The sequence below is a fragment of the Pseudorca crassidens genome, chromosome Y, assembly GCF_039906515.1.
Source record: "Pseudorca crassidens isolate mPseCra1 chromosome Y, mPseCra1.hap1, whole genome shotgun sequence".
Lineage (NCBI taxonomy): Eukaryota > Metazoa > Chordata > Mammalia > Artiodactyla > Delphinidae > Pseudorca > Pseudorca crassidens.
In genome coordinates this window covers 19,569,464-19,590,042 of record NC_090318.1, presented here as the reverse complement: position 1 = coordinate 19,590,042, position 20,579 = coordinate 19,569,464, and the positions used below count along the sequence as shown (strand labels likewise).

General features: G+C 39.3%; 1 protein-coding gene across 2 annotated transcripts in view; it reads left to right on the top strand.

The window, feature by feature from the left end:
* The window catches only part of LOC137217809 (gamma-taxilin-like), a 57,689-nt gene that overhangs the window by 24,259 nt on the left and 12,851 nt on the right, over nucleotides 1-20,579 (top strand). For both annotated transcript variants that reach the window (XM_067724771.1, XM_067724770.1), the window contains exon 4: nucleotides 19,919-20,089. In XM_067724771.1, the coding sequence (XP_067580872.1) occupies nucleotides 19,919-20,089 (171 nt within the window). The remainder of the gene's footprint in view (nucleotides 1-19,918; nucleotides 20,090-20,579) is intronic.

The window sequence follows — 20,579 nt, the reverse complement described above, 5'->3', positions numbered from 1 at the left end:
AATAACCCAGTAGAAAAAGGACAGGAGACATGAGACATTTTATTGAAGAAGAGAAAAAGTTTTGGTTTGTACATTTTTTAAGTGGGAGAGATAACAGAAAAAATATGGATAGAATATATAGAAATTCCTCAGTAATGCTTATTAAATGGAAAATATCTTTGCACTTCGTTGACTTTAATATTTTCTTATGTATTGATTAGTTGTGTTTCTGTGCATATTGATTATCTAGTCTCCTTTGCCCCTTTTCCCCTTGGAATGTTGCTGTGCACTTTTTATTACAGCGAAGAGAACATAATTTTACTTCCTTGACTCAAAAGCCATGTTTCAAAAATCTCAATCTTATCCACCTACTTCCTGCCAAAATAGGACAAAAAGAACAGAGATAGGCCTTTGAGTTACCACTTTTATTATCTTACAGTTTTATCAGTGCCTCTTCCTATGGGGCAGACATTTAAGTAGCAATGAGTCCCTTGTGGGACTCTAACCATCTTTGAGGTACTTTCTCTGTTGGAAACACTGGTTGTGTGTCTAAGATGAGCTTAGATGTTGCAGAATACCTTCTGCATTTGCCTGGAATCTCTCCTGGACTACCCCATTGTGGTGAAGCTCGTGGGTTATCTACATTTGTTACTATTTATTTTATTTTTATTTTCTAACGTCTTTATCGGGGTATAATTGCTTTACAATGGTGTGTTAGTTTCTGCTTTATAACAAAGTGAATCAGTTATACATATACATATGTTCCCATATCTCTTCCCTCTTGCGTCTCCCTCCCTCCCACCCTCCCTATCCCACCCCTCCAGGCGGTCACAAAGCACCGAACTGATCTCCCTGTGCTATGCGGCTGCTTCCCACTAGCTATCTACCTTATGTTTGTTAGTGTATATATGTCCTTGCCTCTCTCTCGCTTTGTCACAGCTCACCCTTCCCCCTCCCCATGTCCTCAAGTCCGTTCTCTAGTAGGTCTGTGTCTTTATTCCTGTCTTACCCCTAGGTTCTTCATGACATTTTTTTTCTTAAATTCCTTATCTATGTGTTAGCATACGGTATTTGTTTTTCTCTTTCTGACGTACATCGCTCTGTATGACAGACTCTAGGTCTATCAGCCTCATTACAAATAGCTCAATTTCGTTTCTTTTTCTGGCTGAGTAGTATTCCATTGTATATATGTGCCACATCTTCTTTATCCATTCATCCGATGCTGGGCACTTAGGTTGTTTCCATCTCCGGGCTATTGTAAATAGAGCTGCAATGAACATTTTGATACATGACTTTTGTTTTTTGTTTTTTTTTGCGGTACGCGGGGCTCTCACTGCTGCGGCCTCTCCCGTTGCGGAGCACAGGCTCTGGATGCGCAGGCTCAGCAGCCACGGCTCACGGGCCCAGCCGCTCCGCGGCATGTTGGATCTTCCCAGACCAGGACACAAACCCGTGTACCCTGCATCAGCAGGTGGACTCTGAACCACTGTGCCACCAGGGAAGCCCCATGACTCTTTTCGAATTATGGTTTTCTCAGGGTATATGCACAGTAGTGGGATTGCTGGGTCATATGGTAGTTCTATTTGTAGTTTTTTAAGAAACCTCCATACTGTTCTCCATAGTGGCTGAATCAATTCACACTCCCACCAGCAGTGCAAGAGTGTTCCCTTTTTTCCACACCCTGTCCAGCATATACTGTTTGTAGATTTTTTTGATGATGACCATTCTGACTGGTGTGAGATGATATCTCATTGTAGTTTTGATTTGCATTTCTCTAATGATTATTTACATTGAGCATTCTTTCATGTGTTTGTTGGCAGTCTGTATATCTTCTTTGGAGAAATGTCTATTTAGGTCTGCCCATTTTTGGATTGGGTTGTTTGCTTTTTTGTTATTGAGCTGCATGAGCTGCTTGTAAATTTTGGAAATTAATCCTTTGTCAGTTGCTTCAATTGCAAATATTTTCTCCCATTCTGAGGGTCGTCTTTTGGTCTTGTTTATGGTTTCCTTTGCTGTGCAAAAGCTTTGAAGTTTCATTAGGTCCCATTTGTTTATTTTTGTTTTTATTTCCATTTCTCTAGGAGATGTGTCAAAAAGGATCTTGCTGTGACTTACGTCATAGAGTGTCCTGCCTATGTTTCCCTCTAAGAGTTTGATAGTTTCTGTGCTTACATTTAGGTCTTTCATCCATTTTGAGCTTATTTTTGTGTATGGTGTTAGGGAGAGAACTAATCTCATAATTTTACATGTACCTGTCCAGTTTTCCCAGCACCACTTATTGAAGAGGCTGTGCTTTCTCCACTGTACATTCCTGCCACCTTTATCAAAGATAAGGTGTCCATATGTGCATGGGTTTATCTCTGGGCTTTCTATCCTGTTCCACTGATCTATCATCTTTCTGTTTTTGTGCCAGTACCATACTGTCTTGATTACTGTAGCTTTGTAGTATAGTCTGAAGTCAGAGAGCCTGATTCCTCCAGCTCCTTTTTTCATTCTCAAGATTGCTTTGGCTATTCGGGGTCTTTTGTGTTTCCATACAAATTGTGAAATTTTTTGTTCTAGTTCTGTGAAAAATGCCAGTGGTAGTTTGATAGGGATTGCATTGAATCTATAGATTGCTTTGGGTAATAGAGTCATTTTCACAATGTTGATTCTTCCAATCCAAGAACATGGTATATCTCTCCATCTATTTGTATCACCTTTAATTTCTTTCATCAGTGTCTTATAATTTTCTTCATACAGGTCTTTTGTCTCCTTAGGTAGGTTTATTCCTAGATATTTTATTCTTTTTGTTGCAATGGTAAATGGGAGTGTTTTCTTGTTTTCAATTTCAGATTTTCCATCATTAGTATATAGGAATGCCAGAGATTTCTGTGCACTAATTTTGTATCCTGCTACTTTACCAAATTCATTGATTAGCTCTAGTAGTTTTCTGGTAGCATCTTTATGATTCTCTATGTATAGTATCATGTCATCTGCAAACAGTGACAGCTTTACTTCCTCTTTTCTTATTTGGATTCCTTTTATTTCCTTTTCTTCTCTGATTGCTGTGGATAAAACTTCCAAAACTATGTTGAATAAGAGTGATGAGAGTGGGCAACCTTGTCTTGTTCCTGATTTTAGTGGAAATGCTTTCAGTTTTTCACCATTGAGGATGATGTTGGCTGTGGGCTTGTCATATATGGCGTTTATTATGTTGAGGAAAGTTACCTCTATGCCTACTTTCTGCAGGGTTTTATCATAAATGGGTGTTGAATTTTGTCAAAAGCTTTCTCTGCATCTATTGAGATGATCATATGGTTTTTCTCCTTCAATTTGTTAATATGGTTTATCACATTGATAGATTTGCGTATATTGAAGAATCCTTGCATTCCTGGAATAAACCCCACTTGATCATGGTGTATGATCCTTTTAATGTGCTGTTGCATTCTGTTTGCTAGTATTTTGTTGAGGATGTTTGCATCTATGTTCATCAGTGATATTGGCCTGTAGTTTTCTTTCTTTGTGACATCCTTGTCTGGTTTTGGTATCAAGGTGATGGTGACCTCGCAGAATGAATTTGGGAGTGTTCCTCCCTCTGCTATATTTTGGAAGAGTTTGAGAAGGATAGGTGTTAGCTCTTCTCTAAATGTTTGATAGAATTCACCTGTGAAGCCATCTGGTCCTGGGCTTTTGTTTGTTGGAAGATTTTTAATCACAGTTTCACTTTCAGTGCTTGTGATTGGTCTGTTCATATTTTCTATTTCTTCCTGTGTCAGTCTCAGTAGGTTGTGCTTTAATAAGAATTTGTCCAATTCTTCCATGTTGTCCATTTTATTGGCATAGAGTTGCTTGTAGTAATCTCTCATAATCTTTTGTAGTTCTGCAGTTTCAGTTGTTACTTCTCCTTTTTCATTTCTAATTCTATTGATATGAGTCTTCTCCCTTTTTTTCTTGATGAATCTGGCTAATGGTTTATCTATTTTATCTTCTCAAGGAACCAGATTTTAGTTTTATTGATCTTTGCTATTGTTTCCTTCATTTCTTTTTCATTTATATCTGATCTGATTTTTATGATTTCTTTCCTTCTGCTAACTTTGGGGTTTTTTTGTTCTTTCTCTAATTTCTTTAGGTACAAGGTTAGGTTGTTTATTCGAGATGTTTCCTTTTTCTTTTTCTTAAGGTGGGCTTGTATTGCTATAAACTTCCCTCTTAGAACTGCTTTTGCTGCATCCCATAAGTTATGGGTCTTCATGTCTCCATTCTCATTTGTTTCCAGGTATTTTTTATGATTTCCTCTTTGATTTCTTCAGTGATCACTTTGTTATTAACCAGTGTATCATTTAGCCTCCATGTGTTTGTATTTTTTACAGATCCTTTCCTGTAATTGATATCTAGTCTCATAGTGTTGTGGTCCGAAAAGATACCTGATACAATTTCAGTTTTCTTAAATTTACCAAGGCTTGATTTGTGACCCAAGATATGATCTATCCTGGAGAATATTCCATGAGCACTTGAGAAAAATGTGTATTCTGTTGTTTTTGGATGGAGTGTCCTATAAATATCAGTTAAGTCCATCTTGTATAATGTATCATTTAAAGCTTGTGTTTCTTTCTTTATTTTCATTTTGGATGATCTGTCCATTGGTGAAAGTGGGGTGTTAAAGTCCCCTACTATGAATGTGTTACTGTCGATTTCCCCTTTTATGGCTGTTAGTATTTGCCTTATGTATTGAGGTGCTCCTATGTTGGGTGCATAAATATTTACAATTGTTATATCTTCTTTTTGGATCGATCCCTTGATCATTATGTAGTGTCTTTCTTTGTCTCTTCTAATAGTCTTTATTTCAAAGTCTATTTTGTGTGATATGAGAATTGCTACTCCAGCTTTCTTTTGATTGACATTTGCATGGAATATCTTTTTTTTTTTTTTTTTTTTTTTAACTTTACATGGGCCTCTCACTGTTGTGGCCTCTCCTGTTGTGGAGCACAGGCTCTGGATACGCAGGCTCAGCAGCCATGGCTCACGGGCCCAGCCGCTCTACGGCATGTGGGAGCTTCCCAGACCAGGGCACGAACCTGTGTCCCCTGCATCGGCAGGCGGACTCTGAACCACTGCACCACCGCGGAAGCCCTGCATGGAATATCTTTTTCCCCTCACTTTCAGTCTATGTGTGTCTCTAGGTCTGAAGTGCATCCCTTGTAGACAGCATATATATGGGTCTTGTTTTTGTATCCATTCAGCCAATCTGTGTCTTTTGGTGGGAGCATTTAGTCCATTTACATTTAAGGTAATTATCGATATGTATGTTCCTATTCCCATTTGTAAATTGTTTTGGGTTCGTTATTGTAGGTCTTTTCCTTCTCTTGTGTTTCTTGCCTAGAGAAGTTCCTTTAGCATTTGTTGTAAAGCCGGTTTGGTGGTGCTGAACTCTCAGCTTTTGCTTGTCTGTAAAGGTTTTAATTACTCCATCAAATCTGAATGAGATCCTTGCTGGGTAGAGTAATCTTGGTTGCAGGTTTTTCTCCTTCATCACTTTAAAAATGTCCTGCCACTTCCTTCTGGCTTGCAGAGTTTCTGCTGAAAGATCAGCTGTTAACCTGATGGGGTTTCCCTTGTGTGTTATTTGTTCTTTTTCCCTTGCTGCTTTTAATGTGCTTTCTTTGTATTTAATTTTTGACAGTTTGATTAATATGTGTCTTGGCGTATTTCTCTCTGTATTTATCCTGTATGGGACTCTCTGTGCTTCCTGGACTTGATTAACTATTTCCTTTCCCATATGAGGGAAGTTTTCAACTATAATCTCTTCAAATATTTTCTCAGTCCCTTTCTTTTTCTCTTCTTCTTCTGGAACCCCTATAATTCGAATGTTGGTGCGTTTAATGTTGTCCCAGAGGTCTCTGAGACTGTCCTCAGTTCTTTTCATTCTTTTTCTTTATTCTGCTCTTTGGTAGTTATTTCCACCATTTTATCTTCCAGGTCACTTATCCGTTCTTCTGCCTCAGTTATTCTGCTGTTGATCCCATCTAGGGTATTTTTCATTTCATTTATTTTGTTGTTCATTGTTGTTTGTTTCATCTTTAGTTCTTCTAGGTCCTTGTTAAATGTTTCTTGCATTTTGCATATTCTGTTTCCAAGATTTTGGATCATGTTTATTATCATTATTCTCAATTCTTTTTCAGGTAGACTGTCTATTTCCTCTTCATTTGTTAGGTCTGGTGAGTTTTTATCTTGCTCCTTCATCTGCGGTGTGTCTGTCTTCTCATTTTGCTTATCTTACTGTGTTTGGGGTCTCCTTTTTGCAGGCTGCAGGTTCGTAGTTCACCTTGTTTTTGGTGTCTGTCTCCAGTGGCTAAGGTTGGTTCAGTGGGTTGTGTAGGCTTCCTGGTGGAGGGGACTAGTGCCTGTGTTGTGGTGGATGAGGCTGGATCTTGTCTCTCTAGTGGGCAGGTTCACGTCTGGTGGTGTGTGTTGGGGTGTCTGGGGCCTTATTATGATTTTAGGCAGCCTCTCTGCTAATGGGTGGGGTTGTGTTCCTGTTTTGCTAGTTGTTTGGCATAGGTTGTCCAGCACTGTAGCTTGCTGGTTGTTGAGTGAAGCTGGGTGCTGGTGTTAAGATGGAGGTCTCTGGGAGATTTTCGCTGTTTGATATTATGTGGAGCTGGGAGGTCTTTTGTAGACCAGTGTCCTGAAGTTGGATCTCCAACCTCCGAGGCACAGCCCTGATGCCTGGCTGGAGCACCAAGAGTCTTTCATCCACACGGCTCAGGATAAAAGGGAGAAAAAGTAGCGAGAAAAAGTTAGTAGAAATAGGAAGAAAGAAAGAACGGCAGGAAGGAAGGAAGAAAAAAAGGAAAGAAGGAAAGAAAGAAAGGAGGGAGGGAGGGAGGGACGGTTGCAGGAAGGAAGGAAGGAAGGAGGGAAGGAAGGAAAAAAGAAAGAAAGAAGATAAAATAAAATAAGTTATAATAAAGTTATAATAAAGTTATTAAGTTAAAAAATAATTATTTAAAAAAAAAAGGACAGATTGAACCTTAGGGCAAATGGTGGAAGCAAAGCTATACAGACAAAGTCTCACACAGAAGGATACACATACACACTCACAAAAAGAGGAAAAGGGGAAAAAATCATAAATCTTGTTCTCAAAGTCCACCTCCTCAATTTGGGATGATTCGTTGTCTATTCATGTATTCCACAGATGCAGGGTACGAGTTGATTGTGGAGCTTTAATCTGCTGCTCCTGAGGCTGCTGGGAGGGATTTCCCTTTCTCTTCTTTGTTCTCACAGCTCCCAGGGGATTTGGCCCCGCCTCTGCGTGTAGGTGGCCTGAGGGCGCCTGTTCTTCGCTCAGACAGGATGGGGTTAAAGGAGCAGCTGATTCGGGGGCTCTGGCTCGCTCAGGCCAGGGGGAAGGGAGGGGCACGGAGTGTGGGGCAAGCCTGCGGTGGCAGAGGCCGGCATGACGTTGCACCAGCCTGAGGCGCGCCGTGCGTTCTCCCGGGGAAGTTGTCCCTGGATCCCGGGACCCTGGCAGTGGCAGGCTGCACAGGCTCCCTGGAAGGGGGTTATGGATAGTGACCTGTGCTCGTACACAGGCCCCTTGGTGGCGGCAGCAGCAGCCTTAGCGTCTCCCGCCTGTCTCTGGAGTCCGTGCTTTTAGCCGCGGCTCTCGCCTGTCCCTGGGGTCCGCGCTGTTAGCCGCGGCTCGCGCCCGTCTCTGGAGTTCCTTTAAGCAGCGCTCTTAATCCCCTCTCCTCGGTCACCAGGAAACAAAGAAGGAACAAAAAGTCTCTTGCCTTCGGCAGCTCCAGACCTTTTCCAGGACTCCCTCCCAGCTAGCCGTGGAGCACTAGCCCCTTCAGGCTGTGTTCACGCCGCCAACCCCACTTCTCTCCCTGCGCTCCGACCAAAGCCCGTATCTCAGCTCCCAACCCCGCCCTCCCTGGCGGGTGAGCAAACAAGCCTCTCAGTCTGGTGAGTGCCGGTGGGCACCGATCCTGTGTGCGGGAATCTCCCTGCTTTGCCCTCCGTACCCCTGTGGCTGCGCTGTCCTCCGCGGCCCCGAAGCTCCCTGCCTCCGCCACCCGCAGTCTCCGCCCGCGTAGGGGCTTCCTAGTGTGTGGAAACCTTTCCTCCTTCACAGCTCCCTCCCACTGGTGCAGGTCCAATCCCTATTCTCTTGTCTCTGTTTTTTCTTTTTTTCTTTTGCCCTACCCAGGTACGTGGGGAGTTTCTTGCCTTTTGGGAGGTCTGACGTCCTCTGCCAGCGTTCAGTACGTGTTCTCTAGGAGTTGTTCCACGTGTAGATGTATTTCTTGTGTATATGTGGGGAGGAAGGTGATCACCGTGTCTTACTCTTCCGCCGTCTTCCCCTCGTCTCTGCATTTGTTATTAACTCCTGCATAATCACAGCTGCCAGTGCCAGTTGTCTTTGAGAAATAAATTTCTAGGTCTTGGTTTCCCAGTCTGTATACCAAACTGTAGCAGATTTGTCGGCTCTGACTTGCCCCTTGTTCTTTTTTTCCCTAGATGTTGGGGGTAGGAGTTTATTAATTAATTTATTTATTTTTGCTGTGTTGCATCTTCGTTTCTGTGCTAGGGCTTTCTCTAATTGTGGCAAGCAGGGGCCACTCTTAATCGCGGTGTGTGGGCCTCTCACTATTGCGGCCTCTCTTGTGGAGCTCAGGCTCCAGACGTGCAGGCTCAGTAGTTGTGGCTCACGGGCCTAGTTGCTCCGTGACATGTGGGATCCTCCCAAACCAGGGCTCAAACCCGTGTCCCCTGCATTAGCAGGAAGATTCTCAACCACTGTGCCACCAGGGAAGCCCTGCCCCTTATTGTTCTGTAAGAAAGCCAGAATAAACCTTGCCTTCTGAGCACAGTGAAATCCATAGTATCTTGGACTGGGGGGATTAGGGCTTGGAAGATGGAAGGTATCTGAAAAGGTCCTCCCCTGCCCCGCCTTTCTCCAAGGAAAAACAAAGAATAAAAACTTAATGGTCTTTTGAAATGGCAATCTCCAAAACTCATGGCCACTTCTGTGATCAGTACTTCAGCTTGTATTTATTGAAAGCTGGTTTTCGCCTTAAGACCTTACTCCATTTTGGTCTTTTCTTCTGCGTGTATCTCAGTGCTTGTAAGTGGACCCTTCCTGTTTCTGTGTCCTCCGTTTATCTTAAGATTTAAGACAAATCTAGCTGTTCTGCTGTTCTTTTTGTTGCTGTCACTTACCAACTTTCCTGATGATTTCTCCCACACTGAATGCTTTTGCACTGACCCACTGTGGTCCCAGTAATTACGCTGCTTCTTCACTGAGAACAGTCCAGATGAAACTCTGGCCCTGGCCTTTTGTTTTCGTTTCTGTTGTTGTAAAATATACATGACATAAAATTACTGTTTAAAAAATGTTTTTAATTGCTATTTAATTTTTTAAGGAATTGTCTTCTTCACAGGACCTGCATTCTTTTAGTCTTACAGTGCACAAGGGCTTCAGTTTCTCTACATTCTTGTCAGCACTTGCTGGGTTCCCCCCATGCCCCTGAGGAACTTTTTGAATTGTGGTTAAATATCTATAATATTATTATCACTTTAACCATTTTAAAGCAGTGGTACTAAAAACATTCACATTGTTGTGCAACCATTGACCACTGTCTTTTTCCAGAAATTTTCATCATACCCAAGTGAAACTCTATACCTATTAAACAATAACTCCTTATTCTCCTCTCCCTCAGCCACTAATTGCCATCATTCTACTTCCTATTTCTATGGTTTTAACTAGTCTTGGTATCCCATGTAAGTGGAATCATACGGTATTTGTCCCTTTGTGCCTTGTTTAGTTTACTTAGTGTAATATCTTTAAGATTCATCCTTGTCCTAGCATGTATCAGAATTTCATTCCTTTCTAACACTGCGTTGTATGTATATACCACATTTGTGTGTTTGTGTGTGTGTGTGTGATTAGCGATAATTATTTACTTAATTATTTTTTAACAGATCTTTATTGGAGTATAATTGCTTCACAATACCGTGTTAGTTTCTGTTGCACAACAAAGCGAATCAGCCATATGCATAGACATGTCCCTATATACCCTCCCTCTTGAGCCTCCCTCCCATACTCCTTATCCCACCCCTCTGGGTCATCGCAAAGCACCGAGCCGATCTCCTTGCGCTATGCTGCTGCTTCCACCAGCCAACTATTGTACATTCAGTAATGTATATATGTCGATGGCTACTCTCACTTCGCCTCAGCTTCCCCCTTCCACCACATGTCATCAAATCCATTCTCTGTGTCTACCTTTTTATTCCTGCCTTGCAACTATGTTCATCAGTACCTTTTTTTTTTAGCATTCCATATATATATGTTCGTATATAGTATTTGTTTTTCTCTTTCTGACTTACTTTTCTCTGTATGACAGACTCTAGGTCCATCCACCTCACTATAGATAACTCCATTTCGTTTCTTTTTATGGCTGAGTAATATTCCATTGTATATATGTGCCACATCTTCTTCATCCATTCATCTGTCAGCGGACATCTAGGTTGGTTCCATGTCCTGGCTATTGTAAATAGTGCTGCAGTGAACATTGTGGTGCATGTCTCTGTTTGAATTATGGTTTTCTCAGGGTATATACCCAGCAGTGGGATTGCTGGGTCATATGGTAGTTCTATTTTTAGTTTTTTAAGGAACCTCCATACTGTTTTCCATAGTGGTTGTATCAATTTACATTCCCACCAACAGTGTAGGAGGGTTCACTTTTCACCACACCCTTTCCAGCATTTATTGTTTCGAGCTTTTTTGATAATGGCTATTCTGACCGGCATGAGGTGATACCTCATTGTAGTTTTCATTTGCATTTCTCTAATAATTAGTGATGTTGAGCATCTTTTCATGTGCTTCTTGGCTATCTGTATGTCTTCCTTGATGAAAGTCTATTTAGGCATATTTTGTTTGTATCACATTTATCCTTTGATGGACATTTGGATTGTTTATGTCTTTTGGCTGCTTTGAATAGTGCTGCCGTGAACATGGGTGTACAAACATTTGTTCAAGTACTCTGTTTTAATTCTTTTGTGTGTATTCCGAACAGAAGTGGAATTGCTGGATTATATGGTAATGCTCTGTTTACTATGGTGACTGCATGCCACTAGCAATGCACAAGGATTAAAATTTCTCCACATCATAGCCAACACTTGTTTTCTGTTTTTCTGGTAATAGTCACCCTAATGTGGGTATATGATTATCTCCTTGTGATTTTGTTTGCATTTCCCTAATGATTAGTGACGTTGTGTATTTTTGATGTATTGGCCATGAGTATGTCTTCTTTAGAGAAATGTCTGTTCAAGTCCTTAGCCCATTAAAAAAATTTTTTTTGTTCTTGAGCTTTAGGAGCTGTTTATATATTGTGAATATTAATCTTATATCACCTATATGATTTACAGATATTTCCTGCTTTTCTGAGGGTTGCCTTTTCATTAATTTGATGGTATCCTTTGATGACATTTTGATAAAGTCAGATTTGTTAGTTTTTTTCTTTTGTTGCCTTCGCTTTTGCTGTCAGACTCAGGAATCATTGTCAGATCCAATGTTACAAAGTTTTTTCCCCTAAGTTTTCTTCTGCGAGTTTTATAGTTTTGGGACTTATATTTAAGTCATTGATCCACTTTGATTTAATTATTGTAGTAGTGTTAGGTAAGGGTCAAATTCTTTTTTTTTTTTTTTTAAAGAGCAAAGGATTTTTTTTTAAATTTTTTTGCGGTACGCGGGCCTTTCACTGCTGTGGCCCCTCCCGTCACGGAGCGCAGACTCAGCGGCCATGGCTCACGGGCGCAGCCGCTCCACGGCATGTGGGATCTTCCCGGACCGGGGCACGAACCCCTGCGCCACCAGGGAAGCCCGGGTCAAATTCTTTTTTGAGTGTTGATGTTCAGTTTCTTCAGCATCTTTGGTTGAGAGAGAGTCCTTTCCCCATTGAGTGGTCATGGCACCCTTGTGACAATTATTTGACCACATATTTGAAAATTTATTTCTGTGTTTACTCTATTCCCTTTTTTGTCTTTATGCCAGTATCACATTATTTGATCACTCTAACTTTGTAGTAAGTTTTAAAATGAGCAAGTTTGAGACCTTCACCTTTGTTCTTTTTCATTATTATTTGGCTATTCTGGATCCCTTGAGATTCCATAGGATTTGAGGAGGAATTTTTCTACTTTTGCAAAAGACATCATTGGTATTTTGATAGGATTCCATTGAATCTGTAGATCGCTTTGGGTAGTATTGTGATCTTAATGATATTCTGATTGGTATAGCTACCTCCACACCTCTTTTGGTTTTGTTTACGTGGAATATCTTTTTCTGTCATATACTCAACCTGTTTATGTTTTAGATATAAAATGAATCTCATAGATAGTATATAGTTCAGTCGTGTTTATATATGTTTATTTATATTTTTCATTGAGATGTACAGCATAATGATAGATATGTATATATGTGTCAATATATAATGCAAAATGATCACCACAATAAGTCTAGTTAGCGTCCATCAACATATATAGTTATACATTTTTTTTCCTATGATGAGAACTGTAGATCTACTGCCTTACAACTATCCAGTATAAAATACAGTATTATTAACTGTAGTCACCTGCAGTCACTTATCTGATAACTGGAAGTTTGTACCTTTTGACCATCTTCACCAATTATGGCCCCCCTCTTGGCTCCCTGACTCACTTGCCAACCACCTATCTGTGATCTGTATCTGAGTTGTTGTTTTAAAGATGCCACATATGAGTGAGATCACATGGTATTTGTTTTTCTCTGTCTGATTTATGTCACTTAGCATAATGCCCTCAAATTCCATTCATGTTGTCACAAATGCCAGCATTTCTTTCTGTTTTTGTAGGTGGATAATATGCCATTGTCTGTGTGTGTCTATATCATCTTCTGGCTGTCTATATCATATATATATGTATATCATGTGAGTGTATATCATTGTAAAATTTAATTCATCCATCCTTGGACATTTAGGTTTTTTCTATGCCATGGCTATCCAGTTATGTGTTAGTATTTTTGGTTCCTCAAGAAAAATTTTCCCAAGTAGAATTTCTGGATCATGTAGTAGTTTTATTTTTAAATTTTTGAGGAACTTCCATACTGTTCTCCATAGTGGCTGCACCAGTTTACATTCCTACCAACAGTACACAAGGGTTCCCTTTCCTTTTCTCCACATCCTCTCCAATACTTGTTATTCTCGTCTTCTTGATAATAGCCTTTGAGCCAGGTGTGAGGTGATATCTCATTTTGTTTTTTGTTGGCATTTCCCTGAAAATTAGTGACCTTGAGGATTTTTATGTACCTGTTGGTTAGCTGAATGTCTTTTTTGTTTGTTTGTGCTATTGAATTGTTGAATTTGGATATTAACCCCTTATCAGATATATAATTGCAAATACTTTCTCCCATTCAGTAAGTTGCATTTTCATTTTGTTGATGGTTACCTTTGCAGCTAGTTCTTGTATATGATATAAGATAGGAGTCCTCTTTCATTCTTTTGCATGTGGCTGTCCAGTGTTCTCAACACCATTTATTAAAGAGACTCCCCTTTCCCCAGTGTATATTCTTGGCCCCTTTTTCATAGATTAATTGATCATAGGTGTGAGGGTCTATTTCTGGGCTGTCCATTCTCTTCCATTGATCTGTGTGTCTGTCTTTATGACAATACCAAACTGCATTGGTTACTATAACTTTGTAATATAGCCTGTGATGCCTTCAGCTTTGTTCTTCTTTCTCAAGATTGCTTTGGCTATTCCAAGTCTTTTGTTCTATACATATTTTAAGATTGTTCTAGTTCTGTGAAAAATGCCATTGGAATTTTGATAGAGATTGCACTGAATCCATAGATTGCTTTGGGTAGTATGGACATTTTGAACAATATTAATTCTTCCAGTCCTTGTGCATGGAATATATTTCCATTTGTTTATGTCTTCAGTTTCTTTTATCAGTGTCTCATAGTTTTCACTGCAGGTCTTTCACCTCCTTGGTTAAGTTTATTCCTAGGTATTTTATCTTTTGGATCAATTTGTAAATGGGATTGCTTTCTCATTTCTCTGTTAGTTTGTTAGTAGTATATAGACATGAAGCTGATTTTTGTATATCAAATTTGTATTCTGCAACTTTACTGAATTTATATATCATTGGCAAATACTAACAGTTTTTCTTTTTCCAATTTCAATATGTTTTATTTTTTTTCCTAATTGCTCTAGCTGGGACTCCCATTACCATGTTGATTGAAAGTGGTGAGAGTGGGCATCTTTGTGTTGTTCCTGATCTTACAGGAAAAGCTTTAAGCTTTTTACCACTGAGGGACATTTTAGCTGTGGGCTTGTCATATATTTGTCTTTCTTGTAATGACATACTTTCCCTGTAATACCCACTTGTTGGGAAGGTGGTTATTTTTTTAATTACAAAAGGATGTTAATTTTTGTCAGATGCTTTTTTTCTGTCTATTGACATGATGCTATGATTTTTATACTTCATTTGGTTAAGGTGATATATCACATTGATTGATTTGCAGATACTAAGTTATCCTTGCATCTCTGAAATACATTCCACTTGATCAATGGTGTAAGATTCTTTTAATATTGTTGAATTTAATTTGCCAGTATTTTATTAAATTTTATATCTATGTTCAATAGAGATATTGACCTGTAATTTTCTCATAATATCCTGTCTGGTTTTGGTATTAGAGTAATGCAAGCCTCATGAAATGAGTTTGAACATGTTCCCTCTTCTGATTTTGGAAGAGATTGAGAACAATTGGTATTTATTTGTCAAATGTTTGGTAGAATTCATCAGTGAAACCATATCGTCCTGGATTTTTGTTTGTTGGGTGTTCTTTCATTACTAATTCAGTCTCCTTACTTGTAATTGATCTGTTCAGATTTTGTTTCTTTGTGAATCTCTTTTTAGGTTGAATGCTCCTGTGAATTTATCCATTTATTCTAGATTGTTCATTATTGGTGTATAATTATTCACAGTAGTCTCATAATCCTTTGTATTTCTGTGGCATTAGCTGTAATGCCTGCTCTTTCATTTTTAGTTCTATTTATATGAGTTCTGTTTTTTTCTTGGTGCATGCATGGTAGTCCTTTCAAACTACCAATGGCATTTTTCACAGAACTAGAACAAAAAATTTCACAATTTGTATGGCAACACAAAAGACCTCAAATAGCAAAATCAAACTTGAGAAAGAAAAACAGAGCTGGAGGATTCAGGCTCTCTGACTTCAGACGATATTACAAAGCTACAGTAATCAAGTCAGTTTTGTACTGACAGAAAAACAGAAATATACATCCATGGTACAGGATAGAAAGCCCAGAGATAAACCCACACACCTATGGTCACCTAATCTATGACAAAGGAGGCCAGAATATACAATGGAGAAAAGACAGCCTCTTCAATAAGTGATGCTGGGAAAACTGGACAGCTACATGTAGAAGAATGAAATTAGAACACTCCCTAACACCGTACACAAAAATAAATTAAAAATGGATCAAAGGCCTAAATATAAGACAGGACACTATAAAACTCTTATAGGAAAAACACTCTTTGACATAAACCACAGCAAGATCTTTACTGCCCACCTCCTAAAGTAATGAAAATAAAAACAAAAATAAACAAATGGGACCTAATTAAACTTCAGAGCTTTTGCACAGCAATGGAAGTAAGAAAGAAGACGAAAAGAGAACCCTCAGAATGGGAGAAAATATTTGCAAACGAAGCAACGTACAAAGGATTAATCTCCAAAATATACAAACAGCTTATGGAGTTCAATATCAAAAAAACCAAACAACCCAGTCAAAAAAGTGGATGGAAGACCTAAATAGACATTTCTCCAAAGAAGACATACAGATGGCCAGGAGGCACAAGAAAAGATGTGCAACATCACTAATTGTAAGAGAAATGCAAATCAAAACTACAATGAGGTATCACCTTACATCAGTCAGAATAGCCATCATCAAAAATTCTACAAACAATAAATGCTGGAGAGGGTGTGGAGAAAGGGAATCCTCTTTCACTGTTGTTGGGAATGTAAATTGGTACAGCCACTATGGAGAACAGTATGGAGGTTCTTTAAAAAACTAACAATAGAGCTACCATATGACCCAGCAATCCTACTCCTGGGCATATATATGGAGAAAACCATAATTTGAAAGGATGCATGCACCCTGATGTTCACTGCAGCACAATTTACAATAGCCAGGACATGGAAGTAACCTAAATGTCCATCAACAGAGGAATGGATAAAGAAGATGGGCACATATATAAATGGAGTATTAGCCATAAAAAGGAATGGAATTGGGTCATTTGTAGGGACTTGGATGGACCTAGAGTCTGTCATACAGAGTGAAGTAAGTTGGAAAGAGAAAAACAAATACCATATATTAACGCATGTATGTGGAATCTAGAAAAATGGTACAGATTAATCTATTTCTAGGGCAGGAATAGAGACATGTTGAGAACGGACATGTGAACACGGACGGGGGAGGGGAAGGGGAGGTTGGAACAAATTGGGAGAATAAGTTTAACATATGTGCACTACCACGTGTAAAACAGATAGCTAGTGGGAACCTGCTATATAGCGCAGGGAACTCAGCTGGGTGCTCTGTGATGACATAGATGGGTAGGATGGGTGGGGGTGAAGGGAGGTCCAAGAGGCAGGAGATGTACATATAGCTGATTCACTTCATTGTATAGCAGACACTAACACAACATTGTAAAGCAATTATACTCTAATTTTTAAAAAATTAGATCATCTTAATGGGATCCTTTGTATGTGATGAGTTGTTTTTCCTCTTGTTGCTTTCAAGATCTGTCATTGACATTCGACAGTTTTATTACTATCTGTCTCAGTGTGAGTGTGGTGACTTTATCATTCTTAGAGTTTGTTGGGCTTGTGTATTCATATCTTGGAATCAGATTTGGGAAAGTTTTGGTCATTAGTTTTCAAGTAACCTTTCTGCCCCTTTCTCTCTCTCTTTTTTCTTCTTGGTCTCCCACAATGGGTGTGTTGGTCCACTTGATGGTGTCCCACAGGTACCTTAGCTCCTAGATCGTTCCTCAGTCTATTTTATTTCTATTTCCTCTGAGTTGATAATTTCTATTCTACAAGTTCACTGTTTCTTTCTTCTCCCTGCTCAAATCAGATTTTTAATCCCTCTAGTGAATTTCTTGTTTCAATTACTGTACTCTTCACTCCAGATTTTTTCTTTTGGTTCCTTTCTGTGGTTTCTGTCTCCTTATTGATTTTTCCATTTTACTTATACATTGTTTCCTGACTTTGTCTGCATCTTTCTTTAACTCTAGGCATTTTAACTACAGTTATTTTAAAGTCTCTGATAATTCTACCATCTGGTGTTTCTCTAGGGCAATTTGCTTGATTGGTCTTTTTCCTTTGAATGGGCCATACTTTATTTTGTTGTATGCCTATTGATTTTTTTATAGTTGTTAAAAACTGGACATTTGAATCTTACGGTGTGGTGGTTCTGGATATGAGATTCTCTCTCTTTACCAAGGTTTGTTGTTTTGTTTAATTTTGTTTTGTTATTGTTGTAGAGTGTCTCTTTGTTAGAGATCAGCCTGTGATGCAAATCTAAGGTCTTCTCACGTCATCTTTGATCCTAGACTTGCATGGTGACTTTCTAAATTTCCCCAGATGGGGTTGGTTTTGCATGTTCTAGTGCTTAATGTCTCTTCAAAGGGGATAAAAAAGGATAAATGAAGGGGAAAATAATAAAATTGATCCTGTTTCCTTCGGTCCCCTACATGCTTCTTCACATGGAGGTGTTTGCAACACTGGTGGCCCACCTCTGTGTCTACCCTTTTATGATCAGGTGTATTTATAAATCCAGAGTCAGAACACAGATCCCTGACATTTGGAGGACTGAGTCTTCATTGCCTACCCTGGCTCATGTGAGTCGCTCCAAGAATTTTAGTATGGCCGCCTGCCATGGCGCTGTGGAGTGGAAGAATAAGTACTACTACACTGCTTTTGGTTTAAATGAACCAAAATTAATTACAATTTACTGACCAAGTATTTCTCTGGAAATTGCAAGCCTTTGAATAGACCTCAGAGTTCCAAAATAATTATATCAGTTTCTGTCAGTGTAGTTGTTGTCTAGATGTGGAGACAGATTCCTGGCTCTGTCCACTGTGCCATCTTCCCTGATGTCACTTCAGCTTCTTGTTCCTGACTACCTCATCACTGTGCCCTCCCTGGCTGTCCTCTGCTCCAGAGGTGAAAAGTCAAAAGATACTCTATTCAGACTGTAACCATTGGTGCAGCATACCTGTTGAAGTACTCCCATTGCAGTTGTTTTCTGTAACTGCTGTAGCCACCTCTACATTCTCTGCTTTGTCTTTACCCATACCACCTTCTGTCTTTATGTCTTTTTTTTCCCTTAGGTTTCATACATCATCATAATCAGTATTTCTCTTTGGAAATACTCCTTATCCCCTTTGTTCATTCCACCTGCCTGGTGTAATGCCAACTCTGGGTATCCAAAAATATAACTAGGCAGATGAAAATGCAACTGGATCTTCATCGCTGAAGATCATTTTAATACCTGTTTCTCCACAGTCACTATAGTATTATAAAAGTGCCACAGTGAGATGATACCTTTTTTGTTAAATATTAATCCTCAAATTCCCTCTACCTCTCTGCAGTATATTTCTATAGAGAAACCATCAATCTGTCAGTGTCTCCACATCAAATAAATTAAATACAGGAACTTCCCTGGTGGTGCAGTGGTTAAGAATCCGCCTGCCAATGCAGGGGACATGAGTTCGATCCCTGCTCTGGGAAGATCTCACGTGCCGTGGAGCACCTAAGCCCATGTGCCACAACTAGTGAGCCTGCGCTCTAGGGCCCATGAGCCACAACTACTGAAGCCCACGCGCCTAGAGCTGGTGCTCTGCAGCAAAGAGAAGCCACTGCAATTAGAAGCCTGTGCACCGCAAAGAAGAACAGCACCCGCTTTCTGCAACTAGAGAAAGCCCACGCACAGCAACAAAGACCCAACGCGCCAATAAATAAATAACCAAACAAAAAAATTAATTGCATTTGTGCCCATCTTCTGGACGCTCATTCAGTCTTTTTAATCATTAATGTTTATTAATGTTTATTATTTCAACGTCAGTACCTAATCAATTCAGTGTAATATATCAGCTTCTGAGATGCAGTACCAGTATTTTTTTAAATTATTGTTACCATTGAAGAGTATAATTACAATAGGCACAATAGAGATTATACTAATCCTCTGGTATGTGAGAACTTTGGACGGGGAAAGAAAGAGGTTTAGTTACAGATAATTTGTATAGAACCTATGGAACCTGTTTAACCTACACTTAAATTAGTGTGCTCTGCTCATAGACCATAGTAAGATACAAAAGCAAGATTATTTTTTCCCTGCAGGAATTTCAATAAAGCTGTTTTTAGTAGCTGTAAATATTTTACCTGTAAGGAGACTTGATAGGTTTCTTGGATATGTTACTTTTGCACTTGGAGTATTTGAGTGAACGTTTATTCGTTTTGAAAGCTTTATTGAAATGTCTGTTAGCATAAAACAGAAGAATTTGCTCTAACTCTAAAATTGCCTTCTTTACTCACAAAGACTCCTGAGTGCTGCTTACCCTTTTCAACAAAGTGTGTTTCACATTTTTCTTTTAGAAAAATAAAACTCTAGATAGTGTTGATTCATAAGAAGTGTTCTTAAGAGATTTAGTTTTTAATAAAATAATAGACAATGAAATTGGTTTTCTTCCTGCATTAAATGATTTGTGTACTTTCTTGTGACATCTGAGTAAAAAAGTAAGAGAAAAAGTTCCATGACTATAATTGCTATTTTTCCAGTTTTAATTCAAAAGTTTTTACTTTCTAAACCTAAAGAAAGTGCTTATTACTTTTAGCTGGAGGAGAGCAGGAACGTTCAGAAGCAAGTGAAGATTCTGCAGAAGAAGCAAGCCCAGATCGTGAAAGAGAAAGTTCAGTTGCAGAGTGAACACAGCAAGGCTATCTTGGCAAGAAGCAAACTAGAGTCTCTTTGCAGGGAACTTCAGCGTCACAATAAGACATTAAAGGTTAGTTGGTTTCTTTTTCTGTTTTACAGGAGGTACTTAGGCTGATTTTATAATTACCCTGTATGTATTTGAAGTAAATCCTTATGTCATTTGCTTTGTGGGACTTAGTTACATTAATGGGTGCTGGTTGATAAATCCTGGGTACAATTGCTCTGGTAGATTAGGTTCCTGAGCAGACCAGTCTGTGGGGTCCTCAGAGACAAACTACCTTGCTTTTTATTTTGCTTGGGCTAATGCTGTGTGTGATGTCATTGTACATCAAAGACTTTTTATATCTAACATTTGGTTTCAGATTCAAGGAAGAGCTCCTTACCTCATACTTGATCACAGGGAAGCTAGAATGTACTGATGTTTATGTCAATAATCCCCCTGCTTAGGAAGTTTAAGGCTGCCGCATAGTCTTCTGACCATTAATGTAGTTGATTACCATGTTTCCCCTGGATAAGGAATGAAATGGCTTGGCTGAAATGAAGAAACTTACAGACTTGAG